General features: G+C 27.5%; 1 protein-coding gene and 1 non-coding gene across 2 annotated transcripts; both read left to right on the top strand.

Annotated features, from left to right (window-relative positions):
- The first annotated feature begins 2,562 nt into the window (after nucleotides 1–2,562).
- LOC114131107 (protein lingerer) lies at nucleotides 2,563–17,052 on the top strand. Its single transcript, XM_027996252.2, is given in 20 exon segments — nucleotides 2,563–2,720; nucleotides 3,533–3,735; nucleotides 5,191–5,268; nucleotides 5,331–5,435; nucleotides 5,518–5,617; nucleotides 5,694–5,855; nucleotides 5,910–6,167; nucleotides 7,379–7,593; nucleotides 7,655–7,811; nucleotides 7,881–8,392; nucleotides 8,628–8,984; nucleotides 9,800–9,938; nucleotides 10,066–10,235; nucleotides 10,306–10,479; nucleotides 12,976–13,095; nucleotides 15,292–15,400; nucleotides 15,403–15,551; nucleotides 16,107–16,277; nucleotides 16,341–16,370; nucleotides 16,441–17,052. Coding segments are annotated over 19 exon segments (3,264 nt in total). The 5' UTR covers nucleotides 2,563–2,720; nucleotides 3,533–3,600; the 3' UTR covers nucleotides 16,564–17,052.
- A 4,206-nt stretch (nucleotides 17,053–21,258) lies between these two features.
- LOC126551523 (5S ribosomal RNA) lies at nucleotides 21,259–21,377 on the top strand. The gene has a single exon (XR_007605456.1). It is a non-coding gene; the product is annotated as a 5S ribosomal RNA (ribosomal RNA).
- Nucleotides 21,378–22,448: the final 1,071 nt, after the last annotated feature.

Genomic DNA, 22,448 nt, shown 5'->3' with positions numbered 1-22,448 from the left:
TGGCTAAAAAGAGAATTAATATTATAATAAAAAAGTACTCACGCAGGCCCGTAGCCAGATCAAATTTTCAGGTGGGGCAAAGTAAACTTTTTTTGGGGGGCAATATATATAAAATCAATGTCTTTCTTATATTTTTAATATTTTTAGGAGGGCAACGACTGGGTTTAGGGGGGACAATGCCCCCTCTCACCCCCCGTGGCTACGGGTCTGTACTCACGTCGATAAAAATGCATCAATCAATAAATAAAATAACGATAAAAAATTAGTTAATGATAAGGGATTATCACCAACTGGACAATATGTAAAACATAAAATAAAGTAAAAAGAGAATGAATATAATAAAAAAGTACGCACGTCGATAAAAATGCATCAATCAATAAATAAAATAATAAAGTAATTAATAATAAGGGGTGGCAAAATGTGATCCTAGCCATAGTTATTCTATTTTTATAATACTCAAAGCAACACTACAACACTGACTAAAATATTGGAAGAAAATATACATAATTTTATTCAAAAATAATGTGGAGGAAAATGGAAACCAACTTTTTTTTTTGAAGAAGAAAATGGACTGTGGAAAAAAATGGTCCTGCCCTGTAAGACATGAATATAAGTCCATAAAGTTATTATCGAGGTATCTGCGGTTAAAAACAAATGGCCCTACGATACAATAAAACGCAAAATAGAGACTAGGATTTATTTCTGCAAGTTCTGTGAAAAGAGGAGCCTGAGGAGCTGTCATCAATTTGTGTCGTCTCAATATTTTCTCAAAAGCAGAATAAATGGTGAGTGAGAATAATATACTAATTTCTATTTTCTAGTAGGTAGGTATTCAATTGTGTATATCTACCGGTATGTCGCGACAAATGTATGCTCTTTTATACGATGATTTTCTTCTGTTGAAAGTTTGAAATATCCCAGCAATGTTATCATGGTGAAGCTGTTCCATTAATTAAAAATTCTCAAATATCGATCTAACCAGGTATTAAGTAAATGTGATGGATAAATTTAGTCTTCAGATTTTTTCTACAATTTTGCACTGATTTACGTAATATGCTATCTATTACAAGCGGATGGGTACCTACTGTATTTGTGTGTGTGAAATAGGTACTGAAATGTGAATGTGAAACAGTTTATCTAGTGTAAGTGTAATACTACAGTAATGCAGTACCTACTACCTAGTGACTAGTACCTACCTATATTTATGTAGGCGTGTAATTCTTGTTCAAATGTTTATTTCATCTAGTAAAAACACATTATAAAATACTTAGGATCTAATATTTAAGTAATTACAGATTGCCCCATACACAAAAAACATAATATTTACATGACATTGAATGTTTGTTAGTCTTTTGTGTATAAGTAGGTACTTAAAAGCTAATGAACAGCTTTCAATAAAAGTTATATAAATATATTCTCCACTCTGAGGGCATATTTTATAGTTAGGTATTATTTTTTAATTTCCATAAAAGTTAGTAATTGTTAGTATTATAGGGTTAGGGTGGCTCAGAGCCTCAAACATGAACCTAGTATGAGCTCACGAAAATCGAATAGTTTTTTGTTATAATTTGTTACAGATTATAAAACAATTATAATAAGTAGGAATAGGTCATAAAATGTAATACAAATATATTTAAAAGTAAAAACAAATAGGTACTCGTAAACACAATAAATCACGATGATTACTTTTATGATCGTTTTTTAACTATTGACATATTTCTGAAGTATTTATTATCTAACAATATAACATTATACGCAAAACACACTAACACACGGTAATTGTAATTGGATAGGTTAGTGCAAAAACGTTGTGATTGTCTTCTTTTATTGAGTACCTACTGCGTATGAGCGCACATCATACAGTACACTACGACTAGGTACAGTATAGAATAACAGCAAAGCATAGCATAGTAGCATACCTTTTTAGTTTTTAATGTATTATTGTATTATTGGGTTTACCTTTTAAATGTTAGGTAATGTTACATAATAATAGCCATTGTTCATTAGGCAGTCGTGGTGTACCTACTGTCAAAACTCAAAGTGTCAACTGTCAATAGAGTCGGTGGGCCTGTAGCAGCGGTATCTCCATCTGGCGCTGAATGCGCGGACTACCGACAGTGCAACGAAAACTCTACCGTCAAAAATTGAAATGTAAACATTAATATCGCCAAAAATGTTCATCAAATCACGGACCATATTCTGCTTTGGCCGTTCGGCGCCTGATTCACAATTAATCGACAGAGAAATAATATTATATTATAGTAGAATACTAAAGTGTTCAAGGAAACACCGCGGGCAATGTTCCTTAGCCCCCGTGGAAAACCGGTACAGCTATTGGAGCCATAGAGGAAAAAAAACATAGTCTTCCTCGAACACAATACAAAATATTATTGTGGTGGTATCCGGGTCGTGGTTACGTCATGGCGGAAAGAGTTGGTACAGTCTGTGGCGGCAGCTTCGTCGTTTCTTCCACGGCTCATCGCGTCTCTGTCGGCCCGACGGCCGGCCGGTTCGGTCCGTCTCGTTCTAGCCGGCGTGCACACGCGCATCAATGTTGCGCAGACGCACGCACTCACTCCCACTGGCACACAAACACACACACCAATGTATTTTTATTTCATTATTTACATTTTGTGTACAAAAATAATGTTAGTCTGATACCGAGGTTAAATGCATCGATCGCGTTCCCGTGTTTAGTTTTAAATGTGTATTGTATTTTGGTAAGTACGTCTCAAAACATATTATTTCGTCTACCGACGGGCTCCGCTATCGCTGGGCCCGTCGATCGCGGCACCGGCGGACGCCGGACCGCGGGTTTTCGCCGATTTCTCGGTCGTCGGAATGGCGTCGTCCGTCGTTCGTCTCTCCAGCACGCCAGTCCCCACCACATGTTTCACGCGCTGAACGCCGTCGCGTAATGTCCGCGTTACGCCGATCGACCCGTTGCCTTGTGAAGATGTTTGCGCATCGGAAAACCGCGACGGGTTTGCGATTTTCCGTTTCTTTCCCGGAATCGGGAAATTCCGTAATTATCGCGCCAAACTGCACATATGCTCCCTTAGCGTGTTTTTACTCCCTCCCCACCCCCAACCCCATAACCAATACCACTGTCGCAACGCTCCTCACCGCCTCCACCCTTGTCGCTGTCGCCGCCGGTGTGTTTCACACGTATAAATAATATGAGAAAAGAATTTTGGACGTGTGCGACAAAGGGAGTCCGGTCGGTTTTTCACATTTTTCGTTTTGTATCACAATATATACATGTAAATGTTTACATTATTGTTTATGTTTAATGTTTTTTGTTATTATTGTAATAGTTGTAGAGTTGATTGATATTCACCGCTTTATCTGTATTATTATAACCTGTTTATATCTTTTTTTTGTCGCTATTGATGGGGTGGGGAGAGAGGGATGCTTGCAATGTTTGTCGTTTGATCTGTCGTTGTTCAAACATATCGCTTATTTACCGATTTATTCTTGACCTTGTAGCGATTGCGTCAAGTCTATTCAACCGTTTGTTTTGTGATTTCAGATTACCTTGTAAATACCGTTGTACATAAGGAATAGGTGAACCATTAGTGAAAATATAAATACATTATAATGAGCAGCGTTAAAGGTGTTGTAAATCGCAACGCCAAGACGTCTGGTAAGAATAGCACTACCAACACAACTTCACAGAACGCTGATACAAAAGATGCAGTACCTAATAAAACACACGAAAAAGAAAAATTACAGGTAAATTTATTTTGTCGCTTTCATCCTCTTTTATCTATTGAACCTATATTGTATTTGAATGCTTTAAATAATAATTATATAGTATGAAACATGCTAATTATTTGTGTCATTGTCTAAACACTATTGTTATTAAATGTATTTAAATTTGATTCCAACTAGTATTTTATATTTAAATGTATTTAAATAAGTTTTATTGGTTAAATATACTTGTAAAGTTATTAGGTCTCTATCATTGATTACCTATATCTTACAGTATTTGTTAGATTATGTTAAACCTAGAATCTAAAGAAATAATATTTAAATCACAGTCAATTATTTATAAAATGTTTAAATTATTGTTACCAGATATATATATATTATATTTAATTGAACATTATTTATAAATTATTTTATCGTTTTAGATTGTTAATTAATTATTGGGGTCATTTGTGACATTAAAGTTAACCTTTAATATGAAAATGTTATCATTTCTTGTTTTCTCGAGTAATACTTTTATTTGCCTTCAAGTATTGTTATAAATAATAATACCTTCATTACTTTTTTTTTTTAAATATTAAATGAAGACACTTAGGTTATTAGACAATTAAGTATCTATTGTCTTGTAATATAATATCTAATGGAATTAAACTGCTTTTCAATATTTTATTCATAAATAAATTAGGTAATAGTATTGCTTTGTATGATCATTAGTTTTAATCCAACTTATTATGTCCTTTTTCCTTATAGTTTCGTACACACTGTTTAGTGTTTATAGTAGTTAAGATCACGTTTCACATATTTATGTATGTATGTGGTATGTACAAAATAGGCTTGTTATAGGTTGGTTAGACATGTTGAAATAATTATTTGCAAAATTGCAACTTTTCTAAAAATACCTATGTATTGATGATATGGTTAAAATAATATTTTTATCTTATTTATTAGAAATCAATTTATTACAAACATAAATATTGTAATATTATAATAAATAATAATATAGTTAAGTAGGTGGTACCTACTTATAAAATTATTTTATTGAAAACTTTTCAATGTATTAGAAATACAAAGATGTTTTTTTAAATGTTAAGAACTAAACAAGAACAAATGTAGGTGTTCTTAATTTTTTTGAATTCCTTGTGTTTTATAAGGCAGTAATCGAAAAGGAAAAGAACATTATAAATTATATAAGTTTAAGTGATTGTAAATGTATTTTTTTATGATAAATAAAATGTAAAGAAAGTTTAGTAGTGAAAATGTAATTAAACTTCTAAATACTTACTTTTCAAAAACTTTTAATACTATGTAGGTATTAAATAGTAGTTAGAATAGTAAATAGTTTCAATCGAGGTTTCAATATTTAAAATAATGTCAAATAACAGAAATATAATTAACAAGTATTATTAATTTAATTTTTTTAAACCATGTTATACTTATCATTTAATTTTTTAAATATTGTAAAATAAATTTTTATTTCAGCCAACAGCAGAGCAACTCAGAATTGCTAAAATTATTGATCTTAAACCTGATGAAGAAATAAACAGCAAAATAAAACAGGTGTGTGGTTATTTTAGTAATACGATTAGTATATATATCATAAACATTTTTTTAATTGTTAGGTGATGCAAATAACTCAAAAAACAGAAGATGAAATAGTTATTGCACTCCATGACAATGCTTTAGATATTGCATTAACTATTGAAGCACTTTTGGAAGGACCACAGGTATACTTCAGTGTAAATTATAAATCATTATTATTGTATTTTCCTTATTAAACCTACATAAACTATCCATATGTGTTTTTAGGAATCATGGTCAACAACAGGCAAGAAGAAGAAAAATCGTGCTAGTAGTGTAAACAAAAAAGAAAAAGACGATGTGATGAAAAACGGTGAAGTAGATGGAGGTGGTTATTAATATTGTTATTGTTAATTAAATGTATCAGTTAATTTCATATTATAATGATTATTTTTCTTTACTAGATGCTGAATGGGACGAAACCATTACACAAGCAGCCAGTACAACTGCCCAAAACAATGGTGGATTTAGTGAAAGACGGGGTCGTGGCCGTGGAGGCCGAGGAGGTTTTACTAATAGGCCTAGACCAACCGAAGGTGGTCAGAGATTTGGAGAGTCACGTAAATGTTAGTGTAATTTTCTCTTGTTTTGAATACACTTATTTTATTTTATGTTTATAGGGAGAGAACGTGAAAACAAAGAAAATGAAAAGAATTTAACTGAAGATGGTGCTAGTGGCGAAAATCGTAACTTCCGTTCTGATAGCCGTGGTTCAAGAAGAGGCATGAATGGACCTCGTTATAATGGTAGATCTAGAGGTACTCGTATGTTCCAGAATAGTGAACGTGGTAATTCAGGACCAAGTGGTGGCAACAATAGTGGATTTAGTCAACCAATTGATACTTGGTATAATCCTACTGCCAAAGAATCTAAGAAAGGTAATACATCAATTAAATAAAATAATAAATTTTGATATAAATTAATCAAGTAAATACACCGTGCATAAACTTTATTAAAAATAAAAACTTGAAAGTTGTTAATTTTTCATGGTTATAATTATTAATAAATTATTCAATTTTTTATATCTTTTAGTTTAATTTTTCCTTTTATGGTTTAACTGTTACATAGCAGTCTATACGACTAAGCTATTGAATAAGTTAAATATTGGAGTTTTTAAAGTTAATCAATAAAATTTTTACTGTTTAGAGATACCTATATATTATAAATATTAAGTTCTTTTGGAAATAGTATTCATTTTTCTAAACAACAAATTAGTTTTATCATGATATATAGGTATATAATAGATATTTAAGCTGAATAATTTAATATTAAATAATTTATTTAGTATAACATCAAACTAGTTTATAAAGTATTTATGTAGGTACTTCCAAATCAATTATAAATAAGTATCTAAATAAAATAAAAAGCAATAGGTAATCTAGGATGCATTTATAAATGAAAATGAAAATTTTTATTTTTTATTTCCCATAAACATTGCTTTCAAAGTATATTTGTTACCTACATACATAAAAAAATTAATTAAATGTATTTTTTTTGAAATTATTTAAATTTACCCATGTAACAGATAAAAGGGGGGCTACGTAGTAGTGCAGTAGTCTGCAAACAAAATTGTCACATCTAGGTAGATATATATACCCGAGTTTATATATATAAATTATGTATATTGTTTTTCTTGAGAATAATAAAAATTACATTAATGTTAAACTACATTAATTGAAATAATATAAACAGATTTTTATTTAACATTATTTAAAAAAAATTATTATTGAGTTCTTAAACGATTTGTTGTTGGTGTATTAAGTATAAGTTATATTTTTAAATGTATTTTTTTAGTACATTTTTTTTTCATTTCCAAATGTTGCTTTTTTAACAAAAAACAACACATTTTTTTAACAATCCTAATTATTTTATCATGTTTGAAATTATGTTATTCTATGATTAAATCAACTTTTAAAAAACTTGGAAATATTTTAATCTATTAATTTAATGAATCTATTCATACTGTTTTAAATATATGTTGTATTGATTTATGTTTAAAACAACATTCTTCTGAAAATTAATATTTTAACTAATGATTAGTTCCTATTTTTTTTTTTTTAAATCTTTAATTGATTGATTTATTTGTCAGAAAATTGGGGTACATTTCCATCACCTGAAGACTGGGATAATGAAGAATATACTGGTTCATTAGCTGACACTAAAGTATTTACACCTAGTGGTGGTACTGAGAGTACTGTTAATAATGAAGTTGAAGTACCAAAACCAAATGAAAATGCTTATTTAGAAGTAGAAGATTGGAACGATGCTGTGCAAGCACCAAACCAGCAAACAGCAGCTGCTAATGTAGTTATTCAAAAATATTTGTATTATTTATAAAATTAATTTTGCTTTACATTCATTTTAGAATGCAGCATCTGAAAAACTTGCTGCATCAATTGCAAACAGCAAAACATTGACTCCTGAACAGTCTCAATATTTGTCCTCGTTAACTCAAGAAAGTCAACAAAAAAAAGTAGTTACTCTTCCACCAGCCACAACTTCTTATAATTCTCATCCTCCAGGTATAAATATATTAAAAAAAATAACTATTATTTAATAACTAAACTAAAATATAAATTTTTATGGTTTAGTGGAATTCGTTTCCTCACCTTTTGAAGAAAATTCAATAGGTCCAGGGAAAAAACCAACCTTACGTGCTCGCATACCCCCTCCATCTAAGATACCATTAAGTGCTGTTGAAATGCCACCTGATGACCCTAGTGTCAATATCAACTTCTTAGATGTATCGTTTGGCGCAGTTGATCTATCTGGTGATGTACCTCAACTTTGTGATCCATCACAAGATCAAAATTCATTGCCACCTGTTGTTAAATATGATGACTCAGTTGCTCAGAAAGTAGATTCTGTACTAACACAGACTGAATATTCAACAATTTCTAATCAAGCTTCAGTCCAGACTCAAAGATCACCTCAAGTAAATCAAGCACCTCAACCATCAACTAAAATTGGGCCACCCCCTGGTGTTCCTCCTCCTGCTGATTATTTAACTAAACAAAATGCAACAGTTGCCAATCCTTACCAAAATATTAATACTGGACAACCGACATCAATTTATAATTCAGTTTATTCTAATAATCCTCAAGTATGTATCTAAAACTTTTAATCTTGGTTTTTGGTTCCTGTATTGTTTGTTTTTGTTTAAATTTTTACTAATAAATTCTTAACTAATCTTTAAATTGCTAATTATTGCAATAAACATTTTTAATCAAAAACTAATAACACAGGCATAGATTAATAGTGTTTTATACTTGGCCAAGTAGAACTCAGAATTAAATTATTCTTAAATTTTTTGTAAAATAATTTAAACAATGTTTTAGGGTTTGTCCAGCCACACAAGTTTGTATGGTACAACTGCATCGAACATTGGTGTAAATAGTACAAATCCCCACATTCCTCAATTGTCTCAGTCTAATCATTCAATTTTAAATGCTAATTACCCACAAACAGCAGCACAGCCTCAGTTCCCTTCTTATTCATACCCAAATCCTCACTCATATCAGGCATCTGGAATTTCCTACCCTCCTATTGTTTCAGCTGCCAATTTAGCATCAATGTATACCCCTTCAACATACTCTAACTATATACACCAAAATTTACATCAAACTGGGAATACAAACTTGTCTAAGTCAACTGTTTCATTGACTTCAACTACTAATTCTACAAAAGAAAGTTTGGTAAGTAAAAATCAATATTAAAACAAAGAATTTTATTTTTACTGTTTTTATGGTTATACCTATTTAGTTTTGAGTGACAGCATGTGCTTTTAGTTGAATTCATATTTTACTAAGTAAAATATATTTTTAGTGTTCAAATATATTTTATAATAATTGAATTATTTATGAAGAAATAGTTAATTTACTAGTATTAAAAGTTTAAATAGGTGAATGATGTAAAGTGCCCCAAAATATGTTGATTGTTGACTCATTTTATTCACCTAAACTTTTAATACTTTTAACCAGAGTTTGTAGGAGATTAAAATGATTAAGATAATTGTAATCATATTAATGTAAATAAGAGACACAAGCTTATTTAAGTTTAAAATACTGTTAAATAAAATTTCAAATTAATGATATGTTTGTTTGTAATGCCTGCCCAATTATCAATATTTCATTCTATAGAGTCAAGTAATAATAATAATATATTAATAACAAATAATACTACATAATATAAATAATTATTTATACAGCCTATGTAAACATATACAATTAATGCAAAGTATGAATATTCTTTTAGCTAATTTTACAATTGATTTTACAATTTTTACGTGTAATCAATTGTAAAAATAATATAAAGCAAATTCATTAACTTGTTGTAATAAATAAGTATCAATAACGCTGCTTTTTTTTATAACTAAACTACTTATTCAAAATTCAATTTTTACTTATAAAAATGTTTTTTTTAAATTCTATTTTAGAATTTAAGAAAAATTTGAAAGGTTTTTGATAAAGCAAATATTTCACGATAAATTATTATTGTTTTGTTTTTTAAGTATGATCAGACTCAACCTTCAAATAACTCGCTGACATCAAGTGCTAGTAATCCAAATGGAAATAATATAAGTGGTACAACGTCAAGCATTGGACTTGCACAGAGTACTTTATTAACTTCAAAATCGACTACACCAACAAGTAAATTAAAATTGTTTAGTTTGGTCTCTTTCTATTTGTTTGTAAATTCTCTTTAGATTTAATCAAGAAATCAATTTAATTTTTAATATAAATTTAAAATCAATCATGTTTTACAAATTCATTTTAGCAAATAAAAGTGGTGTACTATCAGGAATGCCTCCTGGTGTTGCTCCGCTTGTTGGTGCTCAGTATATATTAAGCCAACAGGGTATTCCTGGATACTATCACCAATCTCATCCTGTAATGTATAGCGAGGAACATTTACAAATGGTGCAATCAAGGTTACCTCATCATATGGTAAAATATATAGCAAATAAGAAGACATTTTAAATTTAAAATACGTATTATGTTGTATTACTACTTTTAGACTAACTTTTATTCGCCTGATCCAATGTATCCTAATGTATCATCAAGTCTGACTGGAAGAGAAACTGCTGGAACTGGTATTTCAAACGTTGCAGGTTATTCATCATTAACAGATTCTAGATATGCACGTACAGACAATAATGCTTCACCAGTATCATCTACTCTTTCACAGCAGGTAATATATTTATGACTGAATATCAATTATATTATATTATTGAAGCCACTTTTTTTTGTATATGTTAGAATTAAATAATAAATATAGTTCAAAAAATAGAACCATCTTGTTTCCTTGAAAATGTTTGATAATAGTTAATATTTTTACTTTAAGAAATTACTAAGAAAATGAATAATGAAATGGACTATTTTTATTTATTTTTTAAAGTGCCATCTGTAACTTTAAAGTTTAGGATATATAATAATACTAAGAACAATAATACATAATAGTTTAGGCAGTATACATAATTGTATTTTGTATAAAACAAATCTCATCAAAATTCAAATTTATAAATATTAATAAAAAAGATTAGTGAACATTTAATTTTAATCTTTTTAACTGATATAAGAACAATCTGTGGGGGATATTGTATTATAATAGTACCAAAAATAAACATCTTATCACTATAAAATGAAAGAAAGGTGGTCAAGTAGGTAACGCTCTGCTGTAGGTACAGTAGGTATCGAGCGAGTAAACCTTGGTCATTGAGCAGGTCACTATAACTTGTGTGAAATTTGAATCCAATGATAAGTATCATTGTATACAAAAACCATTCTGAACAGAGATGATTTGTCAGTGTAGGATATATTTTCCAGTGGGTGGTGAAAAAAGTGGTTTATGTAATAATCACCTGAATACCCAAAAATTAAATTGTGTACAGAAAATGATAATTTAAACAATAGGTGGTGTATATTTCAAGTTTCTACAACTAATAATTTTTAACTATAACAAAAATTTAAAACTATTTCATAATAAATCATTATTTTATGAGTGAATTTTGGATTTTGTAAAAATTTAAACTAAGGATAAAAATTTTTTAATTGGCCAACATTCAAGTCCTTTTATAATTAATTATAATTAAGCCGACTTTATGAAAAACTTAGTATTACATTTTCAACTCTAAGCTACTTATACAAATTTTTTTATAAATATTAACTAGGTGCAAAATAATTTGCAAATATTCATGATTTTGACAAATTTTTGTAAATATGTGAATTTTAATCTCTTATAAAATAAAATTCTGACTAACGATTTTTTTTAAAAATTTTATCGACATTTCAAAAAATTATGCTTATAAAAATCGAAAATTTCAGTTGTCTGTATATGGCTCAAAAATGCCATAATATTTTGAAAATTTAGCTGTGTATAAATAATACTAATTTAAACTTGAGTGAAAATTTCAAGTATTTCATTGATTTTTGAGTTACAACTACATAAAAAAATTGATTTTGTTGAAAACTGGTTGGTTTAGCCTAAACATTTCCGTTTTTCCGTCACTTTCGTGTAGTTTTCCCTGATTATTTTAGAAATCTAGATCATTTCTCACTATTGACCTCTATTATGTACCAAGGATATTCTCATTGCCATCGAAAACCACTCCTGAAGTTTTAAATTGTAATATTATTTAAGTAATGTTGTACACAGACACGAAAAAAAAAAGCACAGATCATTTGTGATAGCAATTCATTCATCACTTCATTCAGAATCTACTATTTCAACTTTTTAATAAATATTTAATAAAATCAATTATATTTTACAGATAATTTTATATTTGTCTAATCACAGTCCATTGATATATTTACAATAAACATTATTCTGTGGTAATAAATAAGATATAAATTAGTTATTAATTGGTAAATGATTTTTGATATTGATGTGTGTTATAAAATCAATAATCACATATTCACATATGTATGTGAATGACTAATTTAGTTTCAGTATTTTTCTCTTCAATACTCTCTTTTTTTTAGTGTTCAAATTTTAAAAACTTATATTGAATCAAAACTTAGTAAAGTATATATAATATAAATAAAATAAATAATTACAAAAATATTCCCTGGTTATTACTATACCCAATTCAAAATAAAACAATGATTTGGTGGCGACCATTTTTCATCCGCGATGGTGAGATGTTTAGTCCCCACCTAGTCTAACAATTTCAATAGGGTATGCAAGCGCTGCGGAACAAGGCCACGCCCATATGGATAACTTGGCTGCCAAGTTACAGTCTTATTTTGAATTGGGTTTATTACTAATTCATATTTTAAGTACTGTGTAATAATTTTTAAAATAAACATATAATATACATCTATTATTGATACAAAAATATCCTAGAAATAATTTGCAATATTGAATCAAAATACTGTTATTATTTAAGATCCTTAATAAATTAAAAAATTGGTCATTGTCTTTACTAGAAAATATCAATCATTTTTAAAATCAACATAAATACAAAATTTAAATGTTAATATTAATTGTAATTTTTACAAAGAAGTACTCTTTATTTGTTATATTTTTAAGCCATAAATATTTATGAACTAACTAATTACTGTTGTTATTTGTATTTGGAATGAGTTAGTATGTTGATATTAATTATATCAACTATTTGTTATAATTAATATAAAATGAATTAATTAAATTACATATGATATTAATTGTTTTTGAATTTATTTTTAGTCTGGAACTTTGGCTCATCAGCAAACATTATTGAATCCACCCATTACTCCCAGTTATACATATTATTATGGACAATCTGTCATACCTGCTAATCCGTTCCAGTATGGTACAATGTACCCGGTAAGTTAATTAATTTATATTCTAAATATTATGAATAATTTTTTTTATTTTTTTATAAATTTAATTTTCAAGATCACAGAACTATTTTGCTTCCTTAAATTATAATTTGAGTAATTACCTAATAAATTTATTATTATTAACAATATTGGTAATCTACCTCATCTGTTATAGTTATGTTAAAAACAAAAAGTTGTTAAAATATAACTGAGTAATTATTTTTATATTCTTTGATATAAACTGCTTATCTCATGATAATTGTTTCAATAATATACTCATATAGAAATGCACTTAATACATTTTAATTCTATTTATATGGCATCATCTAAAGTTATAAACTATCTATTACCTAATAGTTATAGAATGCAATAACATAATATGAATGTATGAGTTGTGTTTGCTCTAAACTAATATGAACTAATTTAAACACTAAACATAATATTTAAGTTGGTACATTACTATTGGGGTTATATCAATGTTTAAAATTATCCTTAAAAATGTTAACTGAGTTTTTATAAGAAACAAATATTTGCTTTAAGTGTAAAATCAAAATACTTGTTTAAATATTTAAAACAAACTGATTTTTTAATAAGGTGAGGGTGTTGTTAATATATTATTCTAAAATTTTTGTACTACAATTTTTTTTTAATCCTAAAATTGCATGGTGATAATTGGGTGTTTGAGAAAATATTGTTTTATGTCATGTAAATTAATATAATATAAAGTAATTATTGAATATTTTTACAGTAGTCTTGAATTCTTGATAACTGAAAATCTACAGAAAACAATAATAAGTCTTTCATTTTTATAATTTATAATTAAATATTTTTAATATTATTTTCTTTTTTTGTGATAATTATTCGATATTTTAAATATATTTTTATTACTTTTTAAATATTAATGTCATGTTTTTAAAAATACCTTGTAATAATTATTTAAAGATTTGGTTGTTTGTGTGTCTTTATTTCTAACTTTTAATTAAACAATATATATACTTTACAAACAAGTAGTCTTCATTTCTTCTTTATAATAAAAAAAAATCTTTTTTAAACTAGTCCTTTGAGAATCTCACCTAACATAAAATATTCACTCAGTTTTTTATGATTTGTTTAATTATTATTTTTATTTTGGCAAGTTAGGCATTTGGAATGAATCCAAATAATCTCAATTTTTCAAGTTATTTGTTTTAGTTTTATTAAACTGATTTTACAAATTATTAGTGTCAATTTTTTTCATCATAATATAACATTTCATTTATATTTTCAACATAAAAATTAGATAAATATTTACTGTTTATCATACTATAATATTTTATATACTTTGCAGAAATTCTTTTTTTTCTAGTTAAACATTCTTGAGACAGAAATAATTGAGTTGAAAAATACCTCTGTATCTATTATGTTTAATGTAAGAAGGAACCTCGACAATCTGTTTATGTATAAATGCAGCTGGTGGGCGTGGCATATCATCTGATTTAATACCATTTAACAGTTTGACAACTTATAGTCAATGAGTTTCCTTCTCATATTGAACTATTGAGTGTTCATACATTATATATATATTAAATCTTATCATATACTATTCACTTACCAAATAAAAAATTATTAACTCAATATATTTATTAACACATTTTAAGGTTCAATTCTAAGAAACAGATTTAAGATGTAAATAAGGGTGTGTATTTGAAATCACCACTTTAATTTTATTGCAACTTCGGTTCTTAAGCATATTTCTGTATGATTTTTTCTTTTTTTCTTTTTGTTAGATCTATTGCTACACAACGGAAGAACAAAATACTTGATGAATGTTTAATCATCCAAATCACCTTATCCAGTTTCAACTTATTTTGACATCCTTTTCCTTAGTATTAGTTGTAAAAACATTGAATCAAAAATTTCTCAGGATTTGGGGGAGCAAACATTTTGTTTAATCCTTTTTCATAAAACCAAAAACAGTAATAAGTGTATATATACATAAATAATAAATATATTGCATATAATTTTTATATACATATATTGTATATATATATTTATATTTATGTATAAATATATCATTTTTTTTCTTTTTGGGTTACAAATTCAAAAAAAGTAAAAAAATAATATCAGTATAAAACTCTTATGAATGTTTATTTTGATATATAAAATAAATAAATAATAAAATGAAACACTGAAAAAACACACCGACGCGGTTCGTTATCAGATGGCGCCAGCAGCAAGTGCAACCAGTCATGGCACAGGAGCTACAAATACAATGTCCGGGTACAATAAGACTGCAGCTGCACCTGCTGGTTATAACAATGTTTATGAAACTCTGGATCATCTTCAGTCACTGGTTCAAGCAATGACTATGGAAGTTCAAGCAAAGTGGGCGTGTCCGGTCAACAGACTTCTCAAGCTCAGGGCAAGACAAATTCGTCTGATCTCGCTGCTATGTATTCGAGCAAGTCAACATTAAATAAGGTTAGTATTAAAATAATATACTGGGCGTTTCATTTATCAAACCACACTATTAGTTAAAATATTTTATGTTTTTATAAAAAAATGTTAGCAATACTTAAACATAACTTAACATTATTTTCAATATAAATAATACAACATTAAAAAATATATTTTTTATCATATTTAATAATGTTTTGACTTTCTTACTTTTTTGTTTGTCATATTTTGAAGTAGAATATTTTAATATTTTAAATTAAAATTTAAACACATAGTTTATAAGTGTTTAAAGATTAGGTAAATGGTGCCCCTCCCCTTCAATAAAATGTTGGGTTTCTATTTCGCTTATCTAAATTTCTAGTACTTTTACCTCATTAACACTGTATTCAAATTTTGATTTTTATGTATTAAAGTATTCTGAAAATATTATGCTTCAAAAAATGAAATTATAAATGTATGTTTCTTTCAAAAATATTAATATATATTGAAATAATGAGTGTTGTCCAATAAATGAATCATTCTGTATATTTTATATTGACTGAATTAAAAAACATTAAGACTAAACAATTTTTTCTTTAGCCTTATGACAAACAACAACAGTCATTTCAATCTCCGCCACCATTTTCCGTAACTTTAAATAATGGCGGAGTTGGCGGTCATCATAGTGCCGGTAGTTATGCTCCAGTATTCATTTCTCCTCTGCCTCCTGGCAACCCACAACCTCATCATATCGCACCCTTGCATCATCAGGTTTGAATTAAAAATATATCTATTATTTTATTTTGTATTTTAATTTTTATTTGTTGTTATTAGATTGATATGAGAGTTTCTAATAGGCAGGGGGTAAGTTAAAAAATATTTAATAAATACATTATGGTGTTAATTACTTATTGTTTATTTTGTATGATTTTAGCAAGAATTAAGCAATGGAACAAGCAATATGAGTCGTAACCAACCCGTGAATCCTACAGCTAGCAAGGTGAATGTTAAGCAGAACTATAGCCAAGGAGCTACTCCCTACTGGAACTCCAACTGACTTATGTCGTGTGCATTTACACTTTGACGACTTATCTATAGTCGTTAATGAGCATTACCCATTGGGAGAAAGGTGATCATACAGACGTATCATTTTCTCCTTTTAAATCCTTAAATCCTTTGTTTATTCAATAGTATCAAATATCATTTTTTTTTCTGAGTAATGTTTCATTTTGATCATAAATACCAGATGTAATAATTTATTATTTTGAGTTAAATATTTTTTTTTTTTTTTTTTATGTTTATTTTATACAAAATGAAAAATGTATTATATGCTCCCCCTCCCCTCCTAAAATAATTTTTTTTTACAATTTTTTTTATGTTTAATTAAACAAAAATGTAATAATATTATATGGGAAAAATGATTATGTTTTTAATATGATTATTTACATCTATATATCTTTTCTTAATTGTAACCCATGGGTGGATAAATAATCATCTGTCTATATGTAGTTAGTACCTTCATTAAAATATATGTATTAAAAATGAACCTAATCGTATATTTTTTTAAATAATTATATATACATGACATATTGGTTATAAAAATGTATATATTATGTCAAAAAATCAAGAATATGGAATGTTTTATAATAAACATTTAAAATAAAAATTAACAATTTTAATCATACAAATCTATGAACTTGAATATAACAAACTTTATAGATAATTTAAAGTTAATGCAATATGATTTGATTGAGTTATCTCGCCTATACATTGCCACTGTTAGTAAATAGTTCTTATTTCTGTAATAACCATTAGTGTGATGAACACTGAGTTTTTTATGATTAATATATAATGTATTTATATTCTTTAAATCAATTTCATAAGTTTTTTTAAAGTAGTCCGTTGCCGTCATATAAAAATTACAAGTGATAGTTGCTCATTCATCTGTTTTGACTATTTATTCTTAGTAAGTATAGATTATAAAGGTTTTATTTTTAATTCTTGGTTGATTTAAAAATTAATTGCTTTATCTATTTTTATATTTTATTTCTGACAACATTGAAATGTAAAAATAAATGTTATCTTAAGAGAATGATGCACTCGTGTGTGTTGTTTCCGTCTTTTACATGTATGACATACATTTTTGTTCAACAGTTTCAATAGTGTGTTTTTAGTTTTGAACTGTGTTAATGAGTGAATTGACTGATTATCAAACTTAGTTAAGAATATTGTGCGTGTTCTCTCGTTGGCTTTTTACGATATTTTAAATTTTAAGTTAGTCACGAATATGAAAAATTTTAAGTATTTGAAAATGCTTATAATTCACTTGAAAATTAAAATATCCATGGTTGAAATATACAAAATATACAACTAATATTTCATTCATGAAAATATTGTAATAAACCTACGAAAAAAATACTGATAATGTTCTTACTTAAAAGTTTGATAATAGGTCAATTCACTCTTAATATCAAAACTAAAAGCACTTTATTGAAACTGGTGAACAAAAATTGTTGTGTCAAATGTATGTAAGATTAAGACAACCCCTCGGGTGCGACATCCTCTTTGATAATATAATCGTTACAATTTATTATTTATAGATACAAAAATAATACATATTCTTCAAATAGCTTTTAACAAGGACTATTGATCAGCCATAAGTTAAATGGCTGTCTCTTACGTTGGGTATTTTAATTTTAAATACCTAACACACCTAATTATGATTAAATGCTCTTTATTGATAAAAAATTACCGTTTAATGAATTTTTTTTTTATATACACTTTTTTAAAATCTAAAAAAAAAATCATTTTGGCTAATTTATACAATAATACAGCTATTTATTTTACCATGTATTGTACCTACTTAATATACAATTTAATCATATAAAATCAATTCCTAATGTTATTAATCTTTTTATTCAACTTAAAATATTAAACATTCACTAAAGGTTGTATGAATTTAAGATTTTATTTTGGATAACCAGTACTTAATTAGTGTGCCTACTTCAAAATATGTACCTTTGATTTTTCATGTCTATAATCTTATATACTGTATAATACTTAGTCTATGATCATAGATAAAATTATAATATACTTGGTTCGTTTAATCTTTATTCTAATATGATAGTCATTGATAGGTATTAAAGATCATGATCAAATTTATTTTTATTTTATTTTCTTTCTGAAAAAAAAATAAATTGTAAATGATTTAATTTAATGGAGAAAATTTTTATTGACTAGAATACTTTTTCATTATTTTTTTAAAATGTTTAACCTTTGTTGAATTTCGATTAAAAACTTTGGGACGTATGCAGGTATAAGGATTAAATTAAAATCGTTTAAGTTTTTCCTAATTCAAATTTAGGCAATTACTTAACGTCCATCTTGTTATTAAAAAAAATAAAAAAACATACAAATATAAATATTATAACAGGTATCAGGTATGTTAATATGTATAATTTATAAATAACTAGATTAACTATAACTTATGGGTAAGTTATGTAAAATTTTATTTTTCAAAAACGTTGTAGATAGATAAATGAGTGTTGTTTGATAAAATTAATCATTATATATTTATATAACATTGACATATTATAAACATTAAATTTGTATTACTTACCTATTACAAACTTATAGGTACTTGGGTATTATCTATAAATAATAATTTAACTGTAAAACAGTTTTCAAAGATATGCGGCATTGTGAATCACCGGGTGGATGAGTAGGGACTAGGGGTACATGATGACATAATGGTTGCAACTTACAGATGTCGTATGACAATAGTTTTAATTTTCTAGACCACTTTAGGTCACATACTCACATTTATAACGAATAACGAACTGATGATTTGATGGTTAGGTCCCCTAGTGGACGAGTGCCACGAATACGACTGACGAAATTCAAAATTTTCCAGATGATTTATCCAGCTGCAGAAGGGTAAGTTTATCAGAATTAATCGACTAGAAATAGTATTACAGGATCGTTTTTTTTTTTTAATTGACCATTATTATTGAGATATAATATAATGTGAACAAATTATTTAGGACAATATTATTACCTACGTGTACCTATCTATACAATCATTTGCTTCAAAAAAAAAAAAATCCCTCAAAATCTAAGAAACTATGATGACAATAATATATTAATTGATAAACATTTTTTTACGAATAATGATTGCTAGGAAGATACGAACAATTTTAACCCCATCAACCAACTTTAATTTTGGTAGTTTATCCAAATTGCTGAAAAAGTGATAAAAAGGAAATATATGTGTTAGGCGTTCGCGACTAAACAACTTACAAGGTTTTTATTAAATTTATATCCTCATTTAGTATTTTTATACTACTATAAGACTACAAACCTAATATTCAATAATTTGAGGGTTTTTGAAAATGACTTCCCCCCGTAGACAATGGTATACACTGTATGTATATCTGCATTGTTTCATCGATAGCGTTTTTAATAAAATTTTATTCAAGACCCCCTCTCCCCGTAAATTTGTTCTGGATTCGCGCCTGCAGTACCTATCTAAAGTAATTAGACTACCTACTTTTGTCCAAGAATAATAAATTAATAACGGCCCATCGAGATTTTCTCGGTAGCTCATCGGTTCAATCTGGGTCTGTATAGTTATAGGCAAAGAACAAACCTATAGGTATAGATATAAAAAATATTGATGGGAAATTTATCCGTAATTAGGAAATACCTATTGGTAAATAACTAGTATGTATTTATGGTACTCGGAAAAAAAAGCCCCAGAAAAAAAATACGGTAAAAAAAGCCCCGTCATAGGAAAAAAAAGCCCCATATCATATTATGATTTATACAATTAATTATAATCATAATATCCATAACCATTTTTTTTTTTTTTTTTAATGTAAAAATGTAAATAAGATGAATACATATTATTAAAATAAATAAAAATATAAATTAATTATATCACAGTTAAAAATATATTATTAATTGTAGTTTGTTGTTTGTTTATATTTTAAAAAATGTTTAAAGGTAAAAAATTTAGTAGCATTGCTTTCTAATGTGGCTAACAGTCATAAGAAAATCTAATATAGGTACTTATATCATTATTTTTGATTTGCATGCATACATTTTTTAAGCGGTTTTCGGTTAATTTTTTTGTACCAAGTTTTGTACTACCATAATCTCCTACATTACTTAACGCCAATTTTGCTTGGTCTGCAGCAACTTCCATTTTCATTTTACCTAACCTACCATACCCACATAGTTGCCAGATAGTGTCTACAATAAAATATAATACTTTCATCATTTATAAGATAAAGTCAAATGACAATAACTTACCTACTTTTATTGCTGTACCTATGCTTTAATCTTTTATATTCCGAATGTATATTTATACCTACCTATATAGTGTAAAATATTATATAATAATATAGATAGGTATATTGTTTAAAAATTTAAAATTATAAAATGTACACTATTATAAAAAAGTAATATGTATTTCGTAGGTATGGGGCTTTTTTTACCGTATTTTTTTTCTGGGGCTTTTTTTTCCTAGATTCGTATTTATAGTAGATTTCTTACCGTATTAATAATTGATACCAATGTAGGTAGCTGGTATAGATGTAATATTATAATTGAATTTAATTACACAGTTGTTATAGTAGTTATACAGTCATAATTTATTGAGGACTGTATTGTGTGTGCATTCATTGCGATAGTTATAAAAAATATTAATGATAAGTACTTTTTAAATAATTTAATTTTTCACTTAGTATTCGCCAACGACCATACCACGTTGAATACACCAGTTCTCGTCCGATCACTGAAGTTAAGCAACGTCGGGCGTAGTTAGTACTTGGATGGGTGACCGCTTGGGAACACTACGTGCCGTTGGCTGTTTTTGTTTTTTTTTTTAAATTAACATTTTTGAAAAAAAAAGAGTAGCAGAGAAAATGCATAATAACGTTTAACCGATTTGCAAAGCGAGGAAGCGGTATGTATAGATTTTGACTGTATATAATATTGAGCATTCGATTAAACAATAATATGTAGGTAGTAGGTATAATTATAGCATAAAGATAAATTATTAACTTATAATATTTCATTCTGTAGACTCATAAATTAAGTAGGTAGGTAGTATTCTAAAATACGCGTATAAAAACTAGGAAATTTGCACGCCCTCGTAAGGCCGTGGTTACTGCGGATATAGGTACATACTAACTATAAGTTGTTTAAAACTGCTTCTTCTATTATGATAAATATTTGATACTGAAGGTTCTGTGATATTTTTTGGCTTGGAAATATAAATTTAATTGGTGAGGTGTTCAAAATTCTCTTTCTTTCCCTTTTTTTTTGTAAAAAATGTGACAACCGTTATATTGTGCATATATTTTGGTAAATAAAGTAACAAATTGCAGAATTTTCAAAAAACAATGATGAATATGATTATTGCAATAAGATTTTACTTTTGAAACTTAAAACATTCTACATTTAATATATATAGGCTATAAGCCTATAACTATAAGCTCCTTGTAAAGCGTTTTGTTTTTTTTATAATTTTTTGATACAAATTAAAAGCTTTGAATTTATCTTTATTGGGTGAATCTCGCAATCAATTTTTAATAACTTTAAAATTGAAAACAAGTCTTGCACTCTTGCTAGCCATTTAATTTTCAACTAGGTATTTAGTTTTGCAAGTGTATTATATTAAAAAGTAGGCAAGTGGGTATAGTGGGTACTGTTCTGCTGTACATTAGGTGTCGAGTGGGTCACTTAAATGAACAATATGTTAAATTTGAATTCAATTATTTATCACTGTACGTATAAAAAATCGATTCTGAGAAGATACGGTCTGCTAGTCAAAATAGTATATGTATTGTGAGTAAATTTCATGGTATTATGTTTTATAGATAATATACCTAACAAAATGCCAATGTCATTTATTTCACTTTTAGTACTACGGTAGGT

The sequence above is a fragment of the Aphis gossypii genome, chromosome 3 (assembly GCF_020184175.1).
Source record: "Aphis gossypii isolate Hap1 chromosome 3, ASM2018417v2, whole genome shotgun sequence".
In the NCBI taxonomy this organism is placed as follows: Eukaryota; Metazoa; Arthropoda; class Insecta; order Hemiptera; family Aphididae; genus Aphis; species Aphis gossypii.
This window is presented reverse-complemented; position numbering and strand designations above follow the sequence as displayed.